Source organism: Prionailurus viverrinus, chromosome E3, assembly GCF_022837055.1.
Source record: "Prionailurus viverrinus isolate Anna chromosome E3, UM_Priviv_1.0, whole genome shotgun sequence".
NCBI classification, from domain to species: domain Eukaryota; kingdom Metazoa; phylum Chordata; class Mammalia; order Carnivora; family Felidae; genus Prionailurus; species Prionailurus viverrinus.
In genome coordinates this window covers 22509425-22533965 of record NC_062576.1, presented here as the reverse complement: position 1 = coordinate 22533965, position 24541 = coordinate 22509425, and the positions used below count along the sequence as shown (strand labels likewise).

The following is a 24541-nucleotide window of genomic DNA, read 5'->3' as shown; positions in this document are numbered from 1 at the left end:
TCAATCTCACGACTCTGGGATCATGACCTGAGCCAAAATCTAGAGTCAGATGCTCAACTGACTGAGCCACCGGGCACCCCAAGGCTGGGGTTCTAAGAATTGGGTATATCGCATAACCAAAAGAGATAAAATCCCTATGGGGAACAGAAAATTAAAAAATAAATATATACCATGTCAAGTAGTAATGAATGCTTGGGAAAAAATTAAAACAGTAAAGAGACAGAGAATTGTGGCCATCCTATTTGGATAAAGTGGTCTCAGGAAGATTTTCCTGACAAGATGATGACTGATTTAAACCAAGTTCAGGAATGGGCTCCTGGGTGGCTCAGTCAGTTAAGCTTCTGACCAGCTCCGGTAATGATCTCACCAATCATGACTCGTAGCCCCTTGTGGGGGTTTGTGCTAACAGCTCAGGGCCTGGAGCCTGCTTTGGATTCTGTGTCTTTCTGTCTCTGCCCCTCCCCTGCTTGGCTCTGTCTCTCAAAAATAAATAAATGTAAAAAAATAATAAACAGGGGCGCCTGGGTGGCTCAGTCAGTTAAGCATCCGACTTCGGCTCAGGTCATGATCTCACACTTCGTGGGTTCGAGCCCCCGCATCGGGCTCTGTGCTGACAGCTGAGAGCCTGGAGTCTGCTTCAGATTCTGTGTCTCCCTTTCTCTCTGCCCCTCCCCTGTTTACACTGTCTCTATCTCTCAAAATAAATAAACATTAAAATAAATAAATAAACCAAGTTCAGTAAGGACCATGTGTATGTATTTAGGAAATCCCTGGCAAACTTTGTCCCATCATGGCTGTGTGATGTTGTTCTCAGTGACTTAACTTCTCTGACCCCAACCCTGTAAAAATCCAGAGAGGATAAGAAAAATGCATTGTAAATTGCAGTGGTTACTGCAGTTTATGAATGCAATTTTGTTACAGTATGAATTTTATGGGTGTAATAATAACTTCCCCATGCCCCCAAGGAAAAAAATAATCCAATCCACTGAGGGGGTCCTCGGCACAGCTCCCTTCATTTACAATTAGGATTTTGGACCTTGCTACAGAGCAGGCATTATTCCCCCGATTCTGCGAAATCAGAAAGTTTTTGATTGCCAGCTTCAGTTCCCTCATCTATAAATCGGAGATAATGGTAGTGTTGAGCACTTAGGGGTTTTTATGATGTTGCTAAAATGACATTTATTGAGCTACATGTGAGACACAATGAACCATATGCCAGGCGTGGTCCTAAACAATGGAAACATATTCATTCATTTAATTCATAACAAGCCGGTAGACCGAGTACCATTTAAACTGCACTACAACCAAGGAAACTGAGGGACGGAGGAGTTAAATCTAGAGTCCCACAGCTAGGATTCCAACCAAGACAACTGGGTTCCGGGGCCGGCAGTTACACAGCGCTAACCACCACCCACTCCCCCCCCCGCCCCCCCCGCCCCCCCCCCCCCGTGCCTAATACATAGCAAGAGCTCAATAAATCTTTCTAGTGGTGGTCAGTTCCAGTTAGGGGGCTGCTCCAGAATTTCCATTTAGGAAGAGCGTAAGGTGGCTGGTTTGTTGGAAGGGGAGGCTAGGGGGCGCTTGCATAGCAACCATAGTTCATTGCATAGCAACCATAATGTTTACTTGAACTGGTGGACTTGGGGGAGTTGGTGGGGACTGCGGAGAAAGGGAGTTAACCCGCCACCCCAAGGCACTCCACTTTGCGGTGGAGACTAACCAGCACGGTAGCAGGAGAAATCCGCGCCCCACCCCCCGCCCTCCCCGGAGCCGCCCGGTGAGCCGGCCCTCCACGCATCGCCCCCTCCCTCTCGGGGCGGATGGTTTCTTCCGTTCTCCCGGCTGTTTCAGGTTCCGCGCTCCAGAGTCACAAAGCGCGGGGTCACGTGGGCGGGCCGGTGCGCTTTGTGACGCCACGGGCCCCGCCTCCCGGCCCGCCTATCCGCGCACGCCAGCCCCGCCTCGCGCGCGCCGCCCGTGCAATCCCTGCTTAAGAGACCCCGGAGTGGGGCGCTCGCCCGAAGCCAGGCCGCGTCCGCCATAGTGGCTGGCTTGGAGGTGTCGCCGGCGCTGGGTGAGGGCCCGAGAGCGGCAGGGGGGCAGAACAAAAAGAGAGCCCCGAAGCCCTTGCCGTTGCCCGGCCGTTTCCGGGCCTACTCTTGCGGTTCGGGGCCGAAAGGCGACGGGAGCGAAAGGCGAGAGAAGCGCGGAGCACACGGCGAGAGGAAGCATCGGGGAGCCTCGGCGGCGTCCCCAGGGTCCGCCAAAGCCACCCGGCCGCTGGCTGGGGCCCGGGGTGGTGAGGAAGTGCTTCGAGGCCTAGTTGAGGCCTAGTACCGGCTTTGTGTCTGAGGCGGCGGCGGCGGCGGCGGCGGCGGGGGGGAGGCGGAGCCGGGGGCGGCCTGCGAGAAGGCCTCTCCTCCGCCGACCGCGCGTTTTTGGCCTAGGCCGCGGGCCGCTCGTGGCCTCCGGGGAGCAGGCGACAGGGGTTTGTGTGTGGGGGGGCCTGGGCCTGGGGAAGCTGACGCCGGTCGTCCGGAAGCCAGGAGGAGGCGAGAGGCCGCTCGTGGACTCCGGGCCTAGGCCCTCTCCCCCAACCTTCTCCCGGGGCCTGGGTCACCCCAATCCACGGAAAGAGAGAACAACCGGGAGGTGCGGCCGCGCTATGGACCCCTGACCCCGCGGGGTCATTCGGACTCTAACGTGTGGACTGACCGCTACTGACTGCACCGCCTGCCCCCCGTCTCCTGCCGGCCCTTAGCATGAGCGAGGGGGACCCAGCCGGGTGACATTGTGCCCGTTGGCGGATTCTCGAGTTCCCCTTTCCCCGTCCTCGTCCGCTTCCTCCCGTATGAAGTGCTTCTGAGTACCGGGGTCGGGAGGGGCGGTTCTGAATTATTGTTTTTACGAACCCCTGCTTGTGGTTGGGGGGTATTTAATCTCAGGCCTTAGGGTCCTTCGGTGTCTTTTGAGTGTTTCTGTGTGTACATATTTTGCTCTTAAGTTTATAAATATACATATATTGAGAGTGTCCACGTCTCCTCGCTGAACCTTAGGAATCCTTTGGCACCATGTCCTGTGTGCATTATAAATTTTCCTCTAAACTCAACTATGATACCGTCACCTTTGATGGGCTCCACATCTCCCTCTGCGATTTAAAGAAGCAGATTATGGGGAGAGAGAAGTTGAAAGCTGCCGACTGCGACCTGCAGATCACCAACGCGCAGACGAAAGAAGGTAAGGGCCACATGGGCTCCAGATATTTGCTGGTTGAAGATAGATACCGGTTGTGCGAGGGCCTGGCAGGAGACTAACCGCCATTACGTCTCCTGTGGGACTGTTCATTCTAGTACTTTTGGAACAACTTTCTTGGAGACCCGAGGGTTGCTGCAGTCGGCCTGGGAGTTGAACTGGGTTGTTTGATTTCTGCGTTCTTGGGAGCATCGGTAACGCTAATCCAAAAACGTGGAAGTCTGATTATCCTTCTCAAATGTTATTTGAAATGAAGATTGGGGTGGGAGAGGCCTAGGGGTGTTACATCCAGGTTCTTGGGGTGCTTGTGCCTTGTGGCGTTTTCCAACTTGCTTTTTCCTCGGAAGGAGGGGAGGAGAGCATATTGCAGGCTTCTTTTTTGTTAAAGCAGCGTAGAGATACTTCTCTAACTTTGTAATCTGACAGCGGTTTGGGGTTCAGTGGCAAGTTTTCTGTACTCCTTTTCTTCCTGTTTTTGTGTACTTAATTTATTTTTATTTTGGAGTTGCCTGTGTCGTGGAGAAGGGACCTTCACTTAAATATTTTTTGAGGAATTAATCCAGCCTGTCTTGAATGTTTTTGGAATTGCTTTTGGAACTTGATATGTTCTGATGTCACCACTTTTGTGTGTAAATTGCAGAATTAGTAATTAAGTGGTTGAACTCTTAATTCATCACGGTAATCTTAAAATTCAGCAGTTTAGTAAGGATTAAAAGTAAAGGGTTTTCTTTTTAAAGGAGTAATTGCTAGACTTTACATGATTTTATTGTTACTAGGGTACAGAAAGTAGTAGGCTGCTACCGCATGAGTTTCAAACAAGCCACTGATTGGAATCTTTAAGTTCTTTATCCTTTTTAAAAGCATTTTATAATGTTGAGAATTTAACATTGGATATGACAATGTGATAAACTGGCTTTTCAGATTATGGCTCTGCATTTGTTTTGGCTTCTTTTTCTCGGTACTGTAATGCTGATGTGTAGTTTTCAGTAGGTCAGTCTTTTGAGTTTTATTAATGGGATGAGAGGAAATAATGTGAAGTTCTAATTAGGTTTAGGGTCTTTTATTGATCACTGAGTTTTTTTTAACCACCAACTTTGGCTTAAGTTGTGACTTGTGTTCTTTTAGTTGAAATTGGGGGGGGTCCCTCACTTCTAGCCTATACGAGTTTGGGGTTTTTGAGATTTTATTTTTAATCTCTGTGCGCAACATGGGGCTCGAACTCACAACTTCCAGATCCAGAGTCCTGCAGGCTCCACCAACTGAGCCAGCCAGGCGTCTCTAGCCTATTGTTTTTAATAGAGCACATCTTGTCATGTATAAGAGCTGTTTTCCATTTATATCCAGGCATAAGTATAATTGTGTTATGTTAAGGAATGGCACTACTGGCATGACTCAAAAATATTTATTAAGGAAGAACTTTATTTACTCACATGGTAACATCTAAAAAAATATTCTCCGCTCCCCTCCCCCTTTTAAAGCGTCCTAAGGGATTCTTCACATGAAACTTTGGTAATTGTAATTATGTGTAGAATCCTCTACTTAAGGAAAGGAAAAATTGCTGATCATCATGAACAGTTGAGAAACATCTGTTTTAAACTAGTATTCAAGAAAATACTTTAAAAATACTTTTTAAGGCCACCAAAAGTGTCCTTTAAGTATTCTCACACTTCACAGAACAGATGGATTTATGAGACTTTCAGGATATATTGATATGTTAATAATACTTGTAAGTAGGAGGAAAGAATATAAATGAAAGTAAAGAATACAAAGACAATTTTAATCATATGCTAGGCAAGTTTTGTCTTTTACTGGAGTATTAAATGATTTCATCATTTGAAACTTGACTTTGTCCATCTTCTCCACCTAATAATTGAATACAACTTTGTTAGATTGGAGTAAGAGTTGATGGAATTCTTGTCAAAAATCTAAGGGTTTTGTGGCATTGTTATATTTTTTCCTAAGCCAGGACATTATATGATGTATTATTTTTACAAACCCTGAAAACCAGGGAAGTGTTCTGCCTAGCAGCTTATTTTCTTTTATATATTTATGTGAACTGTCCTTACTGGAGAAAGCTTTGATGTTACATTGGTTAAGAGAAGGAGCTTCTGGGGCGAGAGCATGTGCATTTTGTTCAATCATCAGATTAGGGGTGGAAAAGATATTATTGATAGTAGTGCAGAGGGTAGTCACTTAATGAGTTTTATGGGAAATAACATCCAGTGTCACAGGCAGTTGAGTAAGAATGGGTTGGGTTTTAGCACCATCCAGTGAATTAAGAGAGTACAGAATTAATGTTTATAGCCTCATAGTTAGGAGATTGCCCAGGAGAGGATGCTGAACTGGATCACTTTAATTTGTTTGAATTAATGTTTAAATTACCCAGTGTATCACATTTCTGTAAAACACTCCTTAGAGGTTTGGAAATCTGGCCATGTTTAGGACCCTTAAATCTGATGAGACCAAAATGCTTGGATCAGAATTTCATAATATAGATTTAAGAGTCTTGCTCCTTTATCTCTAGACTATATTTCAAAACAAATCCTAAATGATCCTTCCTATATATTTTTTATAGCTTTCCCATTGTTTTTCTGTGTTTCAGTTTCCCCCCTCCAAAACAAAACAAAACAAAACAAACCTTCATTCTGAACTGAGTGTGAAAGATTTGAAAGCTGAGAATGAAGTATTTTTAAAAGACTCTTATTATCTTTATCCATTTCTCAGATTCATCTTGTTTTTCATTCCGAAATCCATGGTCTTTATATTTTTGGGTCAGAAATTACTTTGGCACCTGGAAAAGGTCTTTTGAACCTAACAGGCTACTTAGCAAGGTATTTTAAGGGTAGGAAGTCATCAGTGTAATTCAGGTACTTAAAAGGTCAAATCTGGTGTAGGGGCACCTGACTTTTAGTCTGACACAGTATTGTGCCGATCAGATTAATAAGTTGTGGTGGAAAGCTACAGTGAATGCTTTTGTTATGTGTTTAGAAACTTGTTGTCAAGTGTTTTTTGTTTCTAGAATTTACTTTTTGAACATCCCCCATCTTCCAATTTTTCTTACTCAGAGCTTGCTGGAAATTTGGGACTATCATGAACTATCAAAGCAATGATGATAGTCCTCTCATGGTATGCCTGAATCTGGGAAATTGCATCATATACAGTTTGCTACTTGAAATATACTGAAAAGAACCCTTTCTTGAACAATTTAGTTTGTAACAGGAAATAACTAATAGTGTTATGATTAAAATTAATTATGTGTGTGTACACACACACACACACACACCCATAAATATACATAAGCTTAAAATGCTTGTATGTGTGATAAATTGAAATAACTGGAAGAACAGAGGTAGTCGGCCACTGCAAGTCAACTCTGTATTCTTAAGAATGAACCCTAATGCCTGAATGTGTGATTTAGGGAGATGGGTACATTCTTGCATCTGTCTCCCTGTGGTGGGTTATTTTTCTTTTTGGTAATTTTACAAATCCCTTCCTCAGGAAATCTTTTTACCCATAGTTAAATTAATTGGTCCAGTTTCTCTTTTAATTTCATTCTTCCAGAAGTATTGCAAGTAATAGAGAATTAAAAGAGTAGAAAATAGGATCCATTCATCCTCCCTGTTTTCTTCTCAGAAAGTGACATCACTGTTCTTCCAGTTGCTTAAGCCAGGAACTCAGTTACTTATGCCTTATTGCTCTTTTTCCTTCATCTTCTCCCCCCCCCCCCCCAATTAAATCCATTGATTGCCTTATCAGTTCTACCTCAGAACATTCTGATTTCCATGTCTTCACCTGTCACAACCCAGCACAGACCATCATCTCTTACCGGGACTTCGCAGCAGCCTCCTCATTAGTCACCCTGTTTCTACTCTTGTTCCCTTATGGGTTCATTTTCCACATAGATACCAGAGTTATCTTTTTTGTTTGTTATTAGTGTAAATCATTGTCATTTTTGTTTAAAATCCTTCAATGACTTCCTGTTGTACTTAGAAACAAAATATAAATGAATATGTGACCTGTACTTTCTAACTGTAGTTCAAGTCATTCTTTTCCTTTCATTATCTTCCAGCTATGCTGGCCTTTTAATGATTTTTTTTTCACCTGCTTTTCTTTCTGTCTTTAAACACTCTGTCCATCTTTTTTGCACATCTGTCTGGCTTCTCAGTCTTTAAGTCTCAAGCATCAGTTCCTAGAGAGGCCTTGAATCAACATTTTATGCAAAGTTGCATCCCACTACTAATTCTTTTTATAAAACCCTTTTCCTCTATTCAAAACATGGCATAATTTCTTTTGTAATACTCTGTTGAGGGGCTAGGAGAGACAGAATGTCTTCATTTAAATTACATATTTTTTCTCATAGATCAGATGTTTAGCGTTATTGGTTAAAGTGGAGAATGACTTAGTCTTACTGAGATTTGGGGTTCCATAGAAGTAGAGGCACCAGAGCCAGGAACCTGCTGGCAGTATTTGGTGTCCTTTGAAGAGAACCTCCTTATGGATGCGGATATTTGTTCTGACATTATCAGTATTCTAGAGGCAAGGAACATGCTCTCTTAAATTTAAATTCCTTTTCCGTAAAATTTGTCTTTGGTTGAAGTTTTCTAATTCTTGAGGACTGACTTACCCAAATCGCCAAATAGAAATTCAACTCTTTATCTTTTTTACAGAATATACTGATGATAATGCTCTAATTCCTAAGAATTCATCTGTAATTGTTAGAAGAATTCCTATTGGAGGTGTTAAATCTACAAGCAAGACATATGTTATGTGAGTGTTTATCAAATCTCATGTATTTAAGTCCTCAAAATACTTTTTTATTTTGTGAGGAAGAACAAGTATTTCAGAACTGAACTCATTACTTTACCCTAATAAGTATATCTTCTTAATCCTTAAAACGGTGAGGATGGGTTTGTTATTTCCTATCTCTTCCCCCAGTTAACCTGTAGTTAGTGGTAAGAGCTATCAAGAAGAATTTTTTTGCTTTGTAATATTTACAGAGACAAAATGATGCTCAAATCGGTGAATAAGTATTTGCATACATACCCTTTTGTTTTTTATTGGCACACTTTTATTTCTGACTGTTCTTTCACTACAAATATATATACATATGTATACATACATGTATATATAAGTGTGTTGAGAGATTTGTCCTAAATATTTTGACAGCATCAGTAATACATTTGCTTCTCAACAAGGGGCTTTTGTGGGGAGGCTGTTGAGTATAGGATTTATTAGCACAGACTGGAATCAGGCTTAGGTTTGACTCCAGTTGCTGCTTCACACCAGTTGTGTGACTTTGGGTAAGTTCCCTAAAGCCTCAAAATAGATTCCTCAAAATAATATAGGGATATGAGTACTTCCCTCCAGAGGAAAGCTGTAAGAATTGAACAGCGCCTGGCGTGTGGTAGTTGCCCATGATTGGAGTAAGAACACTGCAGTATTTTAGCACTAGGCTAGAGTTTAAGAAATTCGGGAAAGGAGCAGGATTCACACTTAGTCCCTGCTTTCTTGTAATTTTAATGGTGATAGAATTATGCTAATGTGAAAAGGGTAGTGATTTGAAATTCTGGCAAATTCTACTTTTGGCCAGTGAAAAATTCTGGAATTTCCCAGTCCTCGGAAATGGAATGTGTTCTTGGAATTGAGGTAAAAGTTATTTCTTGGAGCTTTACCTTGTAGGGGCAAACACTCATTCTAAGACGGTTATTAGTTTGCTATAAAGTTATATACTCCATATCCCAGCATTGAGATCTTTTGTGTAATACCTTCTGTGTAGTAACAGTTTTAAAACCTGAATACTTTGTTTTTCTTGTAATTACAAGTGAACTGTGTGCTTTTAGCTGTGTAATTTTAAGAAATTATAAGGAAGTAATTCCTAGAATTTGTTGTGAAATTACATTTTAATTTACTAAGTGCTTTTTAAAAACAGTAAACACGTAGTTTTCAGTTGATTTTTTTTTTTTTTTTTGGACACTAAGAAACTTAGAGAATTATTTGAAGTACATGGGAAAATAAGTTGCCTCTTACAGAATTGCTTGTTAATTCACTGTGTGTGAGGTTGCCTTTGTAATATATTTGCCTTGTAAAATGGCTCTAAGTTTGTTGAGAAAAGGAAAGCTTCATTTTTATCTCAGGACTTCCAAATTACATGCAAACTTAGAAACTCCCTTCAGATGTTCCCTCACATTTCTCTGTAGTCAGGACAGCATAAACTTCAACGAAGCATTTGAGCATTGTATTCAGAAGCTCAACCCCCATCCCCTTTCCTGTGTGGACTTTTAAGAATTTCTTCTTGGGCTTTATTTGTTATGTACTTGAAAAAATCAATCTGTACATTTCTTCATAACCATCAGACTCATTCTTTGAACTAAAATAGTGTCAGAGTATGTTGCGTTTTTCTGAAACTTAGAATTCTTGTTTAACTTTGGTCATTGTTTTGAGACTTTTTAAAAAATTGAAGTAACTATCAACCTGTTTTTCTGGATTTGACATTTAGTTTTTGGAGCACAGCAATTTCTCAGGGATCCAAAGTATAAATGTTACCAGTGGTCTTCTTTCAAGAAGATCTGATGTGTGAAAGTTTACATTTGTTACCTATTAAAAAAAACTGGGGAATGATGTAATGTGGTTGTTCAGTCTATTAAATAACTACAAAGTTTCTTAACAAGATCTTCATGCTACCTTTGAGAAAACGTTTATTGTTCTCACGTATTCTAGAATTCCTTGGTATGGAATTTTTTTTTCCTGCAGATCTGTCTTAAATTGTTTAAAGGTGGTAAAGATTAACCTAAGTAATGTATTTATTACTCTTGATACGCCTATTCTAGAATTCCTCTGTACCAAGTTGTTTTGTTTTTTGTTTTGTTTTGTTTTGTTTTTGTCACAGGTATGTCTTAAGCTGTTTAAAGGTACTAAAGATCAAAGTAGTGTATTTATTACTTTGGAAATTGGCTGTTTTTAAATGTTTGTACAAAGGAAAGTTGTGTTCATAAAGACATGTAATTAGACATATGTGTTAAGATGTTTTAGCACAATTCATAAATAACAACTCATAATTAATGTTGTTTTTGTTTTTGTTTATTTTTTAGAAGTCGAACTGAACCAGTGATGGGAACTTCAAAAGCAGTATGTAAAAACACAATCTCACACTTTTTCTACACATTGCTTTTACCTTTATAATGTAGCAGTGAAGTGAATCATTTAGAACTTAATATCCAACTGATCATAGTACATATTGTAAATAAAATGTATTTTGATGACAGCTCAGTTGAATATGGATATATGTGGCATAATTTGCAGACTTATTTTGTAGAAATGGGTAATTTGTGCCCCCCAAAAAACGCTGTTTCATATTAAATATGATAGCATTCTCCCTGTATGACACTGTGTTGTACAGTTAATGTATGATTCTTTTTAGATCATGTAGGTTTTACACTAATGAACATGATAACATGTTCTACATCTGTCTGTCTATAGTTAGTATTTTGTATGTATGTACAGGCTGTTGTGTGCTTTTTGTTTCTTGCAATAAAAAAAATGTTTGGAGTGTATATTTTGCCATTTTTCACGTTGTATCACTTAGTTTTTGTTAGTTTTTTTTTTTTCTGCCTAATTGATGGCTTTAAAAAATGCATTAGCAACATGCAGAACTAATATGAAAGTTTGATGCTTTCTCCAAGTTCAGACACCTATAGAAAAAAGCTTTCCAAAGACTTTTGATGCAGCTTTATTATTCAGTTTTGCTTTATTTGGCAATTTCAAGCTTTTATTCTTTGTTGATATCTGTACTATAAAAGTGAGACCTGAAATTTGGGCCCCCTGAGTACATAAACGTCTCAGTGATGATTTCTACAATTCAGTACATTGTTTTCAAATTTTAATACAAGGTCTTCCAGTTCTAGCCTGTTTAGTTCTCCAAAATAAAATATTTCCCTCTTATAAGATATTAAAATGCTGCATTAATTATAACCTAATTGAAAGCTGTAGCTTATCAAAGATAACTCCCCTTAAGAGGAATAACATCTTAATTTTTATTATCATAGCTAAAGTACGACACCATGTTGACTTGAAGGTCTTAAATAAAAGGTAGTGGAAATACCTAAGTTGTGAGGTGAAATGTGTTTCAGAAAGTAGGTCTGTAGTAACGGAGTTCTGTAAACTTGATGGTTCTCTAAACATTTTACTGCTCAGGCTTGATTTGTACACAATACGAGATGTCTGAAATCTTCATTTTAGAATTCAAGGATACTGCTTGCTGTTTCACTTTATCCTTTTTAAATACTACTGATCTTTAATTGTGTATCAGGCATTTCACTAACCTTGGATCATTGCATCTTAAACATGATAATATAGAATATCTGAACTTTGGACTTGTTCTCTAAAATATATGGCCTTTAGTTCTCATGGAACTAAATACAGTGATTTGAAGATCAAAATTTAGAGATTTGGGTTTTTTTTCCCCACCCTCTGGGGTATATGGGCTTTTTTTTGTTTTGGGGTTTTTTTGTTGTTGTTGTTTTGTTTTATTTTTTTGTTTTTTGGGTTTGTTTTTGTTTTTTGGTGGTTTTTGGTTTTTTTTTTTTCGTTTTTTGTTTTTTTTGGTTTTTAAAGCATAATGCTGTAAAAAAAAAAAAAAAAAAAACAACAAACAAACTGTCCAAGTTTCTGTTTTGCTGGTGATTGGTTTAAAACTGATTTTATGTATCCAAATGCTAGCACAAATCAGAGTGACTATCCTGGTGACTGTAGTGGTTAATGTAACACGTTTTGTATAAAGTATTTTTATATAGTATTTAAACTAATTCAGATGAAGTTTTATTTCTTGAAAACAGTTATTTCCTTTTTGTTTATTAGCATGTGTATAAACACAAATCACATGTTCATAAATAAAGTTAACATTCTTTTAGCCTTGTGTGTTCCCTGGCATGTCTGTATTACACTTATAAGAAGCAGTTTATTTTATGCTTATTTAGGTTTCTCTTTTCTTTTCTTTTCTTTTCTTTTTTTTTTTTTAATACTTTAAAAGTGGCTTTAATTTTTAGGTAGAATTGTCTGAAATGGAGACATTAGATAACTTAATATCCCCACCACTTATTTGCTTGGGGTACATATGCTGGTGTTTAGGATGAGAGAATATATTCATTAAGCATAATTAATGCCCATCTTATGAATCACGTATTCTTGTACACATTCACAAAAGCCAAGTAAGATAGAGCCACTAAACCAGATTTCTAAATGCTGATTAATAAAAGTAAATGTGTGTACATTTTTGGTAACTTAAGCCAACTGTAATCAAGGATGGCTGTTTCTGTCTGTATTCCTTAGCTTATTTTATTTAGCCATCCTTCATGTTGGTATTCCAAAGCTGGATGTTCTTCCTGTTTACTAAATATCAGAATTGTATTTTGTAGGATCCTTTAATTTCAAGTGAGTGTAAGTGGCATAAAATATTTCAGATTCTTTCTCCCAGAAGGAAGACCACAAATTAGATGTGGGGAAGTGGGTTAATTTTAATGATGTCCACAGTATGCATTGATCAGTTTTTATGAAGACGACTTTTTTTTAATGTGGTGCATTTTTTAAATCATTAGTATCTGAGAGTTAATACATTTATTGCTGCCTAGTACATGTAAATTCCTAGTCATTTTTAAACCATTCCTTGTTAGCAATTTTCACTCATTTCTAGTACCTTGCTTTTTGTAGAAAACTATTGGACACCTTTCACAATTTATGGTAAATTTGACTTTCTCATGGACTTTAAGGTATTTAAGGTGCTAGAATGATTGGTGGGGAAAAAAGTGATATAGATGTTGTTGAGTATCTGAAACCACTTTATCCAGTACTAATGACAAATCAACAGAAAACTAAAAGGACCAGATGGCCCGACATAGGAACAAAAAACAGATATAGTGGGAAGAACAAAAAATGTTAGTATTTTAGTTCTAGCTGTAAGAAAGTTAATATAACTGCTTTCTCTTAAGGAAATGATGAGTGTTCATATTCTAGATAGTAATGGGCTGTTTTGAAGGGTTATTAGTTTCATTGGTTAGAAACAGTATAGATGATGCTTGACAGCATTTGGTTCTTGTTACTTGGATTCACATAGTTCCTAACTAATGCAAAAAGCAGCCCTTTTCAAAATCGATTGAGATGATCAGAATTTATTCTGGATAAAAATAGGATGTTTATGGTTTGTTTTTTTTTTTAAGCTTCCTTTGAGATTAGTTCTGTAATGAAAACACTTAAGAGCCAGATGAGAATAAGAACACATTGGTGAATTATATGATTGCATATTAGGAATATGGAATAGTGCATTACAAATTCTGGGGCAGCCCCTCAGTGGGGAGCTAAGAACCTTTTGTTGAAGTAAGCGTCCCAGTAATACTATCCATTAAACTGACTTTTAAAACCCTAAGATATTTATAAGATATATTTTAAATTTAGCAAACATGATTTTTATTGACTGAACTCCTGCTGTGGTAGGCATTGTGCTAAGAGCTTCATATTGAAACGTAACATTTCTATTTGGGGCTGTAAGTCATGCTGCTTTTATTTTAATTCTCTTAGTTCTCTGGAATATTTGAAAAATACCTGATGAAGACTCCCTTCATTGTTGTTATTTTTCTTTGATCCAGACATCTTGTTACATTCTCTCCATTTTAAACAAGAGTTCTGACCAATAATGCATGAGAAGCTTACAACATGTTGAATAAGCAACCCAAGTACTATATAGGAAGCAAATAATGTTTTCTTTTTGGTACACTTAACAGGGAAATCATATCTTTAGAGTTAGATGGGAAAGGGGTGTGTGTGTGTGTGTGTGTATACAGATACACACTTTTTAAAAACTGATATTAAAATCATTTCAGGGGGTCAAATAGTGAAAAATCTTAAAATACCACATTTGAAAATACATTTTTAAAATCTTATTCAATATAGAATACTTTCTCCATTTGATTAAATTAACTTTCTTCACGCGTTATTAAAGTCCATCCTCCTAATAGCCCTATTTGCCTTTGCTCCACACTACCATTGGTTTTCCTTTTTTTGGTTTAACATCTTTGCTCTGATAAAATTGTGGTTTCTTTGGCAAGAAGCCATTCTTACTCTTTGTATGGGAGAATAAACAAACTTATTCAGACCGAACAGTACATGCTTAAAAAAAGAGAAAAAAGTAGCAATTATGTGGGAGCTGTTTTATTAAAGCAATTATCTGAGCCTTTAAAGAGCTGCTTGTTTTTACCATGTTCTATAATGGCACTCCAGGAAAGTTAGATTTCTTATTCTCTCTAGTGTATATTCTCTTGAGCATTATCAGATTTAGAAACCATTGATAGACACGGACTCTTATTTAATATTCAGTCACTGCTCTGAACATATTTTCAGTGATATATTTTTCTTTACCCTGTTTTTTGTTGTTTTTTTTTTAATATTGTAATTGAGTCCCCCTCAACTTAAGCCTTTATTATATGTGTGAAATATGTAGAGAAGGGTAAAGTGGGGTGAGCAATTTCAGCTTAAAAACAGGGAATAACATTCTTTAGAAAACTTCTAAGAAAATGCCCAATATTTGAACATTAATTGGCAATAGGGACTAAATGATCACTTTCAGATGTTTTCAGTGTGGAACTTGAATGTGTGTTTAATTTTTTGTGAACAGATTGATGACTCTTCTGCATCTATTTCTCTGGCCCAGCTTACAAAGGTATATATATATATATATATCTATTCTTGCAAATATAAATCTTTTTCTAACATCGTATTTTTTAAAATGTGGAACAATTGTTTAAAGAGGGGTTGGGGAGGATATGTCTTACAAAAATATTGTACACATTGTTACTATCCTGTAAAGAGTAGTTGCCGCTTTGAGAAGATAGGGGGAGTGTTTTGTCAGCCTCACCATAATGTTGGAGTATTGGTCATCTTCAAGACAGAAGAAACACATGAAGCTACACTTATTTGGTGGGTTTTTTTCCCCCCTTACACATTTTGTTTAATTATACATTGGAAACTAACAAAGTTCTGGAGGAATTCCCTGGTTTTGGCTGTAAATTATGTGGACTTTCTTTATGCAGCCAAAATAGAAGCTTTCCTTTACATGGACAATTGCACGGCTATTTCTTGAATATTTGAATTGATCCCATGAAGGTCAACATTTTAAATGTGTTACGATTGTTTCTTTATGCTCTAGACTTGTAGTCTGTCTGCATTAGAAAAAGTTTTAGACAACCTAATTTGTTTGAACACAGACTACAGTGAATTGTGTAAATGTGTAAAGCTGTTTGCAGGAATATACCAATGTGTATGTTTGGCAGAGGGGCAAATTGTTACCTCCTGAAATAATTGTATATGCCATGTTTTGCGATAAAATTGCTTGCATTTTCTGCTCAACAATGTGTACCTTTTGTTTGGGAAAGCACTAGTGATGGATTACTTTTTAAAGCAATAGACGTAGCTTGCAAATCATGCCTTTAAAAAAAAAAAAAAAAAGAAGACATTACAGATTAGACAGATTTTTGAGGACCAAGAAGGAAGTCTTCCAGTTTTCCAAAAATCCTTTTTTCCCTACTATCAAAGTAAAACCAGACTTAGCAACCAAGATTAATGAGTTAGATGGATTTTCCATTAGTGCTGTCCCTATCTTATCCTTGACTTTGTTATAGGTTGTATCCTCTTCCCCTAGAATGTATCCCAAAAGAAATGTCCTAGTAACAAATACAGCTTTTTAAGCTTTTGTTCTGGGGAAACTAAACATTAAAATCGATGATTCTAAAACATGAAGTGGGCTGAAACCATCGTCTCTTAACAATTTTCTAATGCAAAAGTGGTCTAGCATAGAGTTTACATCTTAAGCAGTTTATAGTTCATGGTTTTAATTCTTATGTGCTGTAAGGACCCTATTTCAGTTTTGGTCTGTTCCTACCATTGTTTCTTTGTGGGAAGCAGTTGGGGAATTTTGGAGGTTTGGGAGATTTTTTTTTAACTACTTGTAAATTAATGTTTGGGTTCAAACAAATTAGTTGTTCAACATCTGTAATCCAGTTTTCTGTAAATGTTGCTGTTGTTCTAAGCTCTGTTAATGTTAAGCATTCTTTGTATATAAAATTACAATAAAATGTTAAAACTGGTTGCTTGTTTTGTGGATGAATGTAAAGATAAAACCCAATGAATGGCTGATGTGAGTGCTAGATGCTTGAAGCTTCAAGTTATCAGGACTCACTCCCTTAGACCCTGGTTATATCTAGGCTATTCTATATAATACCTTAAAGATGAAGTTCATAAAACTTCGGAGAATCGGATTTAAAATGATGAGTGCTCCGTTGCATGTGCTTTGCACTTAATTTAAAACTGATTCTACTTCTTAAAGAGCCTTCTGACTTAATATCATCTGCATAATGTTCAATTGTTTTACCCATAACCCTACCTCCAAGTTGTAAATATAAAGTCTTTATGCTACGACACTTGAATTATTTTTAAGGCTTAAAATGTCAAGTGTTTCCTTAATCTGTTTTAACTCTTAGAGGAGTCATATGTAAATCTTAATGTAAGGTACAAACAGGGTCTAAGGTTTGAGTGCCCCCAGCAAGACCTTCAGCCCTGCAGACACCCAAACGTCATGTAATGAATGACCTAAGGAACTCCTGATGCCTCTTCTAGGTTATACGTGTAAATAGCTTTCAGTTTTAGGTTTTATGCAAGATTAGATACTGCTCTTTACAGGATGAGTGGTGTTGTCTTTGGCTGTGTGGTCTTAAATGTGTTTCTAATGTGTGTGTCAAATAATTACCTGTTAAACAGACTGCCAATCTGGCTGAAGCCAATGCTTCTGAAGAAGATAAAATTAAAGCAATGATGTCGCAATCTGGCCATGAATACGACCCAATCAAGTAAGTCCATAAATGCTTCATACTAACAGGTACATTGGGGTGGATTTTCCCCCCCAATCAGAAGCTTTATTCTTTCAAGGTTTTGTGTACATGTAATTCTGTTTCCCTTTCAGTTACATGAAGAAACCTCTAGGCCCACCACCTCCATCTTATACCTGTTTTCGTTGTGGTAAACCTGGCCATTACATTAAGAATTGCCCAACAAACGGGGTAAGTCCAAAGTAGAAACCATGGTACACCTTATTTTTCTTACAATGATTTCTTAGCTATCGGATTTTTCTTGGTAAATACTGCCTTCTCTATTATAATGGCAAATGAGCTCAGGCTGTGGAGCCAGATTGCCAGGCTTCAGATCCTGGCTCTGCTGCTCAACGGTTGACTGAGCTTGGGCAGGCCACTTGACTTCTTCAAGCCTGTTCGGTCTTCTCTATGAAACGGACATGGTAATAACAGTATTTACCTCGCATGGCTGTTGTGAGGTTTAAATGAGATCATATATGTAGAGCACTACAGAAGCTATAAGCAGTTAATAAGCACTGCGTGTTAGCTAATATTAAACAAAGGATAACTGCTTTCTTTCTTCCTCCTTTCTCCTTTCCCCTCCAAATAGGATAAAAACTTTGAATCTGGTCCGAGGATTAAAAAGAGCACTGGTATTCCCAGAAGTTTTATGATGGAAGTGAAAGATCCTAACATGAAAGGTGCAATGCTTACCAACACTGGAAAGTATGCGATACCGACTATAGACGCGTAAGTATGCTAGTTACGTATGACCTGTGAGGCCACAGCCCGTCTGGGCACTGGTGTTTTATGTAGGCTTGGGGTCGCCACTTGGCTACTTGGATTTCTTGTGAGCATTGTATAGCAAGACTGTTGGTCTCCACATGTTGCGTTTCTGTGTGAAGAATGAGAGGCTGCAGTCTGCTCCATTAAATGCAAATTTAGAATGGATTTGGGGGTTTTTGTTACCACTGAGTGCCACTTCCCTTGTGGGCTTCTAATTTTTTCTTTTTCTGTCATACCCTGCTTTCTTCTTCATTCACATACATACTCCCACATGATCTTCTATGCTATCTACATGTGTTCAGTGAAAAAGACCAATGTCTTAATCATTCTGAGAAACAGAAGCACAAAAGTTGTATAAGATGTCAGGGCAAATTTAAGTGCCAAGAATAAATGAAGAACTGAGTCCTCTTGAGTAAGTTTGGATGTACCGTGTGAGTCTTAAACTTCTAAAATAACGATTTATTTTACAAACCCATTAGTTCAGATGAGCTACAGCTCTATACCCTACAGCTTAATGCTTATTTGGAATGTGTTTTCAGATCTTATTTTAGGAGCCAATTCTTAATGAAGTGGATAGACCTGAAAACCTACTAGTGGTATAATTCAACTGACAACTTCTCATTTTATTTGCTTTTATTAATCCCGCTAATTACCTTTGTGGTTACCCTCACCAGTTATGAACTCACATGATACAGAGCACAGTATTAACTGTCCCTTTGGACTGGGTTCTCCAACAAGTCCTCCAGTGGGTTATGAAGTGAGGGCATCCTCAGGACATACCTTGAGAAACATCCATTTAGAGAATAACAGTGCCCTTGTTCATCGTGACATGAAGAGAATGAGTAAAAGAACAGTTGTCCTCAGCCTCCTGCTGTAGCGTTGAAACGCAGCATAGTGCGCAGATGAAGGTGATGAAAACGGCAGTGCCGTGGAATGATCTTGAAAAGATTTTATGGTTTTGAGTATACACTTTAGTAAATAGATTGTTTTCATTCACAGATAAGGATTAGTGTTTTCCTGAACTCCCAGCCCTGCTCACTTTCTCCGTTTCACCCCCATCAATTTTTGATCAGTCACCATCCTTTGTCTTGTGATTCATCTTAGAGCAGTCTGTTTTTACGCTGTTTCTGATTCAGACATTTCATACGTGCTTCCAAACAACTTAGGTTGAAATGGATGGTTTTTACAGACACAATTTAAGAGCAGACCGCTTCATCTTAATATAATATATACAAGTATAAGTACTTAAATGGAAGCTTGTGTCGGAAAAATTAACATCACCCTTGTGAACCCTAACTAATAATTAACTTCATTGTTTTTGAATGCTGAAATGCAAAAGCCCATTTGTGCCAGACACACAGCAAATACTGGGGAAATGGGAGCCCAAATATTTTAAATGAAACTTTCACCCTCTCCACTAACACCACTGATAAGCAACTCAGACTCTTCTTCTGTTTCTTTTTCTATCCTCTGTTCTTCTTTTTTTTTTTTTTTTTCTTTCTTTTCTCTCTTTTGGGCAGTGGGAGACTCCTCTTTCACAAATTGGGAACAATGGGGCATAAGCAAATTGATACTTATTTCTGGAGTCGTGGTGATGTCTATGGAGCAGCTGCAACACAAATAACACACCTCAGGTACCCTCCTCTGTACAGCTGAGATGCTTTCATTTTCAGCAGTGAGATTGACACACTCTGTTCCTAAATGAGATAGAATTTACCTAGGAATTCCTATGTTATACAAATCTGCCTGATTAGAGAAGATGTGGGTGTTGGAAGCAGTGGTGACAAATCTGAGAATAGTGTACTTTGGTTTTTTATTTTATTAAAAAAATTTTTTTTAATGTTTATTTTTGAGAAAGAAAGCGAGCGAGCAGGGGAGGGGCAGAGAGAGAGGGAGACACAGAATCTGAAGCAGGCTCCAGGCTCTGAGCTGTCAGCACAGAGCCTGACATGGGGCTCGAACTCACAAGCTGTGAGATCATGACCTGAGCCAAAGTCGGACGCTCAATTGATCCATGCAAGCACCCCTAGTGTTTTATTTTCAATATGTTTAATATGCAACATTTCTGCAAAATGTATTTCTACCAGAAAACGGACCCAAAATGACCAAAGTGTTACTTTATATTCTTGTAACACATATTCTAATCATTGAAGTCATTTGTATTTCTTAGTTGGCTATAAATAGATTAATCTCTCTTTTAAAATACTAATTAGAAGTAGACCACTGGTTTTGAAGTCTGATGATTCTAGCTACTAGCTACTGGTGTGGTTGGTTGCATAATATTTCCCTTGAACTGTCCCCCTCGATTGTATGATGTCAGCACCAGTTTCCATTTCCTATATTATAGCATGCTCTCTGATACCTTCACAGGTTTTGGGGACTGTTGGTCTATGGAAGGGAATTCCCTCCGTACCCCCCACCCCCTCAAGAAACATGGTAGGATAGAGAAAATTGTGGTTAGGGTGTTGTCATGTCCAAGTTCAAATCCTGTCTCTGCCACTTAAGCATAAACTTGTGGCATTGAATGTGTCCCTTTATTCTCTAGCCCTGAGTTCTAGAGTTGTGGATTCTTAAGATCCTTTTAGCCACTTTTATAGCATTTGTTTCTTTTTGTTATACTTGTTTAGGATTTTGTTTTGTCTTTTGTTGCTTAGGGGGAGGATGTTCATAACTACTCCCTTATTTTGGAAGGTATTATACTTGTGTAAACGAATTTGGCATCGTACTGAATTATAAGCTCCCATTATGGTATAGTAGAACATGTACTATCTTAGTAATACTTTGTTTTCTTAACAATGTTAAAACAGTAAAACCTTCTTTTACAGAGAAGCATATGCAATTGGGAAGAAAGAAAAACCACCTTTCTTACCAGAGGAACCATCTTCTTCTTCAGAAGAAGATGATCCTATCCCAGATGAATTATTGTGTCTCATCTGCAAAGATATTATGACTGATGCCGTTGTCATTCCCTGCTGTGGAAACAGTTATTGCGATGAATGTAAGAAATGTTGAACCTTCAGAGATACACATCTTAGAATATGTGTATTTATGTGGAAGGGCTCTTTAGCAACATTGTATGTTTTAATAATGCAGTATGAAATGTTGATAATTGATCATTTAGTTCATCATTGCACCTTTAATAGCAAGAACTGTATTTGTCTCTACATTTTTTTCTTTAAACAACAGCCTCTTTGTCCTTTTAAATATTAGAATTGACCATTTCTTATACCTTCATTAGGGTGACTGTACTAAGGTTTTATAAAATGTAGGACTTTTGTTTCCTACACATTTTATTTTAGTTTTTAAAGTTTATTTTTGAGGGGGGGACGCACAGAGAGAGGATCCAAAGTGGGCTCTGTGCTGACAGCAGAGAGGCCCATGGGGGGCTAGAACTCACGAACTGTGAGATCATGACCTGAGTAGAAGTCGTACACTTAACTGACTGAGCCACAGACATACCCCTGTTTCCTACACATTTTAAATGGTATGCAGAATTTTGAAAGCCTTTTGGGCATTAGATATTCTGGAAATATTTTTAAATGGTACCTAAAGGGTTCCACCCTTTCCTGGATGGTGGAAAAATAGTTTATTCTAAAATTCCTAAGTGTAATTGAGAACTGCTCTCTGTAAACATACTACCCAACATTTGCCTTTGTGGTTACTTGTGATTTTTTTCTGATCTTTTATATTGGGTTGGGTTTTTCCCACTTGGGTTTTCTGCCGCTTATTTCTTACCAAGATGAAAATGGCATCATCTGAAAATTTCACTGCTTAGTCCTGTTTTGGCCTTTTTCATTTCATAGCTTTGGAATACAAATCTTTATTTCGGGGCCTCTCCAGTGAAGACCAAAGTCAAGAAGAGGTCACTTAAGATTTGTTTCCAAGTGTCTTAGATTTAACAAACCACTTGCATTACTGAATTTTTTACTACACTGAAGCATAAGCAGTGAATCTGTAATTTAATGTTATTCCTCTGTACTGTGCTGTAGGTGTTGCTGATTTCCTTGCCTGAACAATGTTTCTGTTTTTTATAATTCCCTTTTCTCTTAAGTTATTTATGTAATCTCTATACCACATGTGGGACTCAAACTCACGACCCTGAGATCAAGAGCTGCATGCTTTTCTGATGGAGCCAGCCAGGCACTCCTCCTCCTGATGCTCTTTTAAAAATCCTGTTAGCCCTGTAAATTTTTTACCTTTCTAGACTATATATTATTTCTATTTTTTTCCCCTATAATATTCCAATTTTTAGCTAAACAAAGAGAATAGTATTTAGGAAAGAGTGCTTTTTCTCTCAATTTAAATTTTTGTTTAAATTCTATTTATGACTTTTTTTTTTTTAATGTTTGTTTATTTTTGAGAGAGACGGAGACAGAATGCGAGTGGGTTGGAACAGAGAGAGAGGGAGACACAGAATCTGAAACAGGCTCCAGGCTCTGAGCTGTCAGCACAGAGCCCGACGCGAGGCTCGAACTCACGAGCCACGAGATCATGACCTGAGCTGAAGTCGGACACTTAACCGACTGAGCCACCCAGGCACCCCAATGACTTCTGTTTTTAAGGTAGAAGTTACAGCAGAGGAGTGCTATCAGGCGAGAGTCTGTACTTTTAAGTTTTTCAGTCTTAGAAATGATAAGTAATGTGTGCTTGGGAAGAGTAATGTAATATTTAAAATATTTCACATAGGTATAAGAACAGCACTCTTGGAATCAGATGATCATACATGTCCAACATGCCATCAGAATGATGTCTCTCCTGATGCTTTAATTGCCAATAAGTTCTTACGACAGGTAACTGACTTTGTATCCCTTTTGGAAAATTTTTAAAAATTTTTGGTGGTTTAAACTGTGCTTGAGGAAATACCACCTTACATTTTCCTGCATCTTTCTGTTTGGTATCTATAGGCTGTTAATAACTTCAAAAACGAAACCGGTTATACAAAAAGGCTACGAAAACAGTTACCCCCACCACAGCCCCCAATACCACCTCCGAGACCACTCATTCAGCGGAACCTACAACCTCTGATGAGATCTCCAATATCAAGACAACAGGATCCCCTGATGATTCCAGTGACCTCTTCAACTCACCCAGCTCCTTCTATATCTTCATTAACTTCTAATCAGTCTTCCTTGGCCCCTCCTGTGCCTGGAAATTCATCTTCTACCCCGGCTCCTGTACCTGATATAACTGCCACAGTGTCCATCTCAGTCCACTCTGAAAAACCAGATGGACCTTTCCGGTAAGTCTGTGTATCTCTCTGGTTTTTCATTGTTGTTTATTGCTTTAGTAGTTGTTATAGTGACTGGTAAGTATCATCCTTGTGAACCACTGTGCTCAGTTAAGGCGGGTGACTCCATAAAGTAACCCATTGCTAAACGGGTACTTTTAAGAGATGACTCAATCTTATTGGAGGAACAGGCAAATGAAGGAGTTTCACTTGGCAAATGATTAAGCATCCCAGGATAAAGAACTGTACGAGTTGCCAACCACCCCTGTTAAGTGGTGAATTAAAACTCACTTAAATCCTACTGGTTCAGACATGAAAAGGATCTTTGGACATGTAGTCCAGTAGTTCATATATACTTTTTTTTTTTTTTTTAAATTTTTTTTTTTTCAACGTTTATTTATTTTGGGGACAGAGAGAGACAGAGCATGAACAGGGGAGGGGCAGAGAGAGAGGGAGACACAGAATCGGAAACAGGCTCCAGGCTCTGAGCCATCAGCCCAGAGCCTGACGCGGGGCTCGAACTCACGGACCGCGAGATCGTGACCTGGCTGAAGTCGGACGCTTAACCGACTGCGCCACCCAGGCGCCCCTACTTTTTTTTTTTTTAATGTTTGTTTATCTTTGAATGACAAGAGTGTGAGCACACATGACCACAAGTGGGGGAGGGGCAGAGAGGGAGAGAGAATCCTGAGCAAGCTCCGCTATGTCAGCGCAGAGCCCAGCTGGGGGCCTGAACTCACCTTGAGATCATGACTAGAGCCAAAACCAAGAGTCGGACATTAACCAACTGAGCCACCCAGGTGCCCCAGTGGGCTCATAAATTCTTGAGGAATCAGCCACTTTAAAAAAAAAAAAAATAGATGCCAGGGGTCTGTGCAGACATACTGAAGCAAAATCTTGAGGACTGGGACCTTTACATTTATATTTAAGACCTCAGTCAGAATTCATTGGCTTTTCAGTGGTGGAGCTGGAAGTAGAATTTACTCTTAATCCTGTATTCTTTTGGTCCCACAATTTGATTTTCTTCCTTTTTAAAAAAAAAAAATTTTTTTTAACGTTTATTCATTTTTGAGAGAGAGCATGAGCAAGGAAGGGGCAGAGGGAGAGAGACACAGAATCTGAAGCAGGCTCCAGGCTCTGAGCTGTCAGCACAGAACCCAACATGGGGCTTGAATTCATGACTGCGAGATCACGACCTGAGCTGAAGTCGGACACTCAACCGACTGAGCCACCCAGGCGCCCCTCTTCTTTTTTTTTTAAGCTTTATTATTCTTACAACTGATTTCTCTCCCATCTATATAGATGGGACTTCTTAAAGAGATTTCCTTTTTTTTTTTTTTCCTTATCACTTTTGTATCCAAAGAGCTCTCCACTTGACTCAGAACTTTTC

At 38.5% G+C, this 24541-nt stretch overlaps 1 protein-coding gene across 2 annotated transcripts in view; it reads left to right on the top strand.

The window, feature by feature from the left end:
* The first annotated feature begins 1978 nt into the window (after window positions 1–1978).
* Window positions 1979–24541, top strand: part of RBBP6 (RB binding protein 6, ubiquitin ligase) — a 32588-nt gene continuing 10025 nt past the window's right edge. For both annotated transcript variants that reach the window (XM_047837840.1, XM_047837839.1), the window contains exons 1-10: window positions 1979–3237; window positions 7920–8019; window positions 10341–10377; window positions 14912–14956; window positions 17050–17138; window positions 17252–17348; window positions 17749–17888; window positions 20750–20922; window positions 22611–22714; window positions 22829–23163. In XM_047837840.1, coding sequence (XP_047693796.1) covers window positions 3072–3237; window positions 7920–8019; window positions 10341–10377; window positions 14912–14956; window positions 17050–17138; window positions 17252–17348; window positions 17749–17888; window positions 20750–20922; window positions 22611–22714; window positions 22829–23163 — 1286 coding nt within the window. In that variant the 5' untranslated portion in view covers window positions 1979–3071. The remainder of the gene's footprint in view (window positions 3238–7919; window positions 8020–10340; window positions 10378–14911; window positions 14957–17049; window positions 17139–17251; window positions 17349–17748; window positions 17889–20749; window positions 20923–22610; window positions 22715–22828; window positions 23164–24541) is intronic.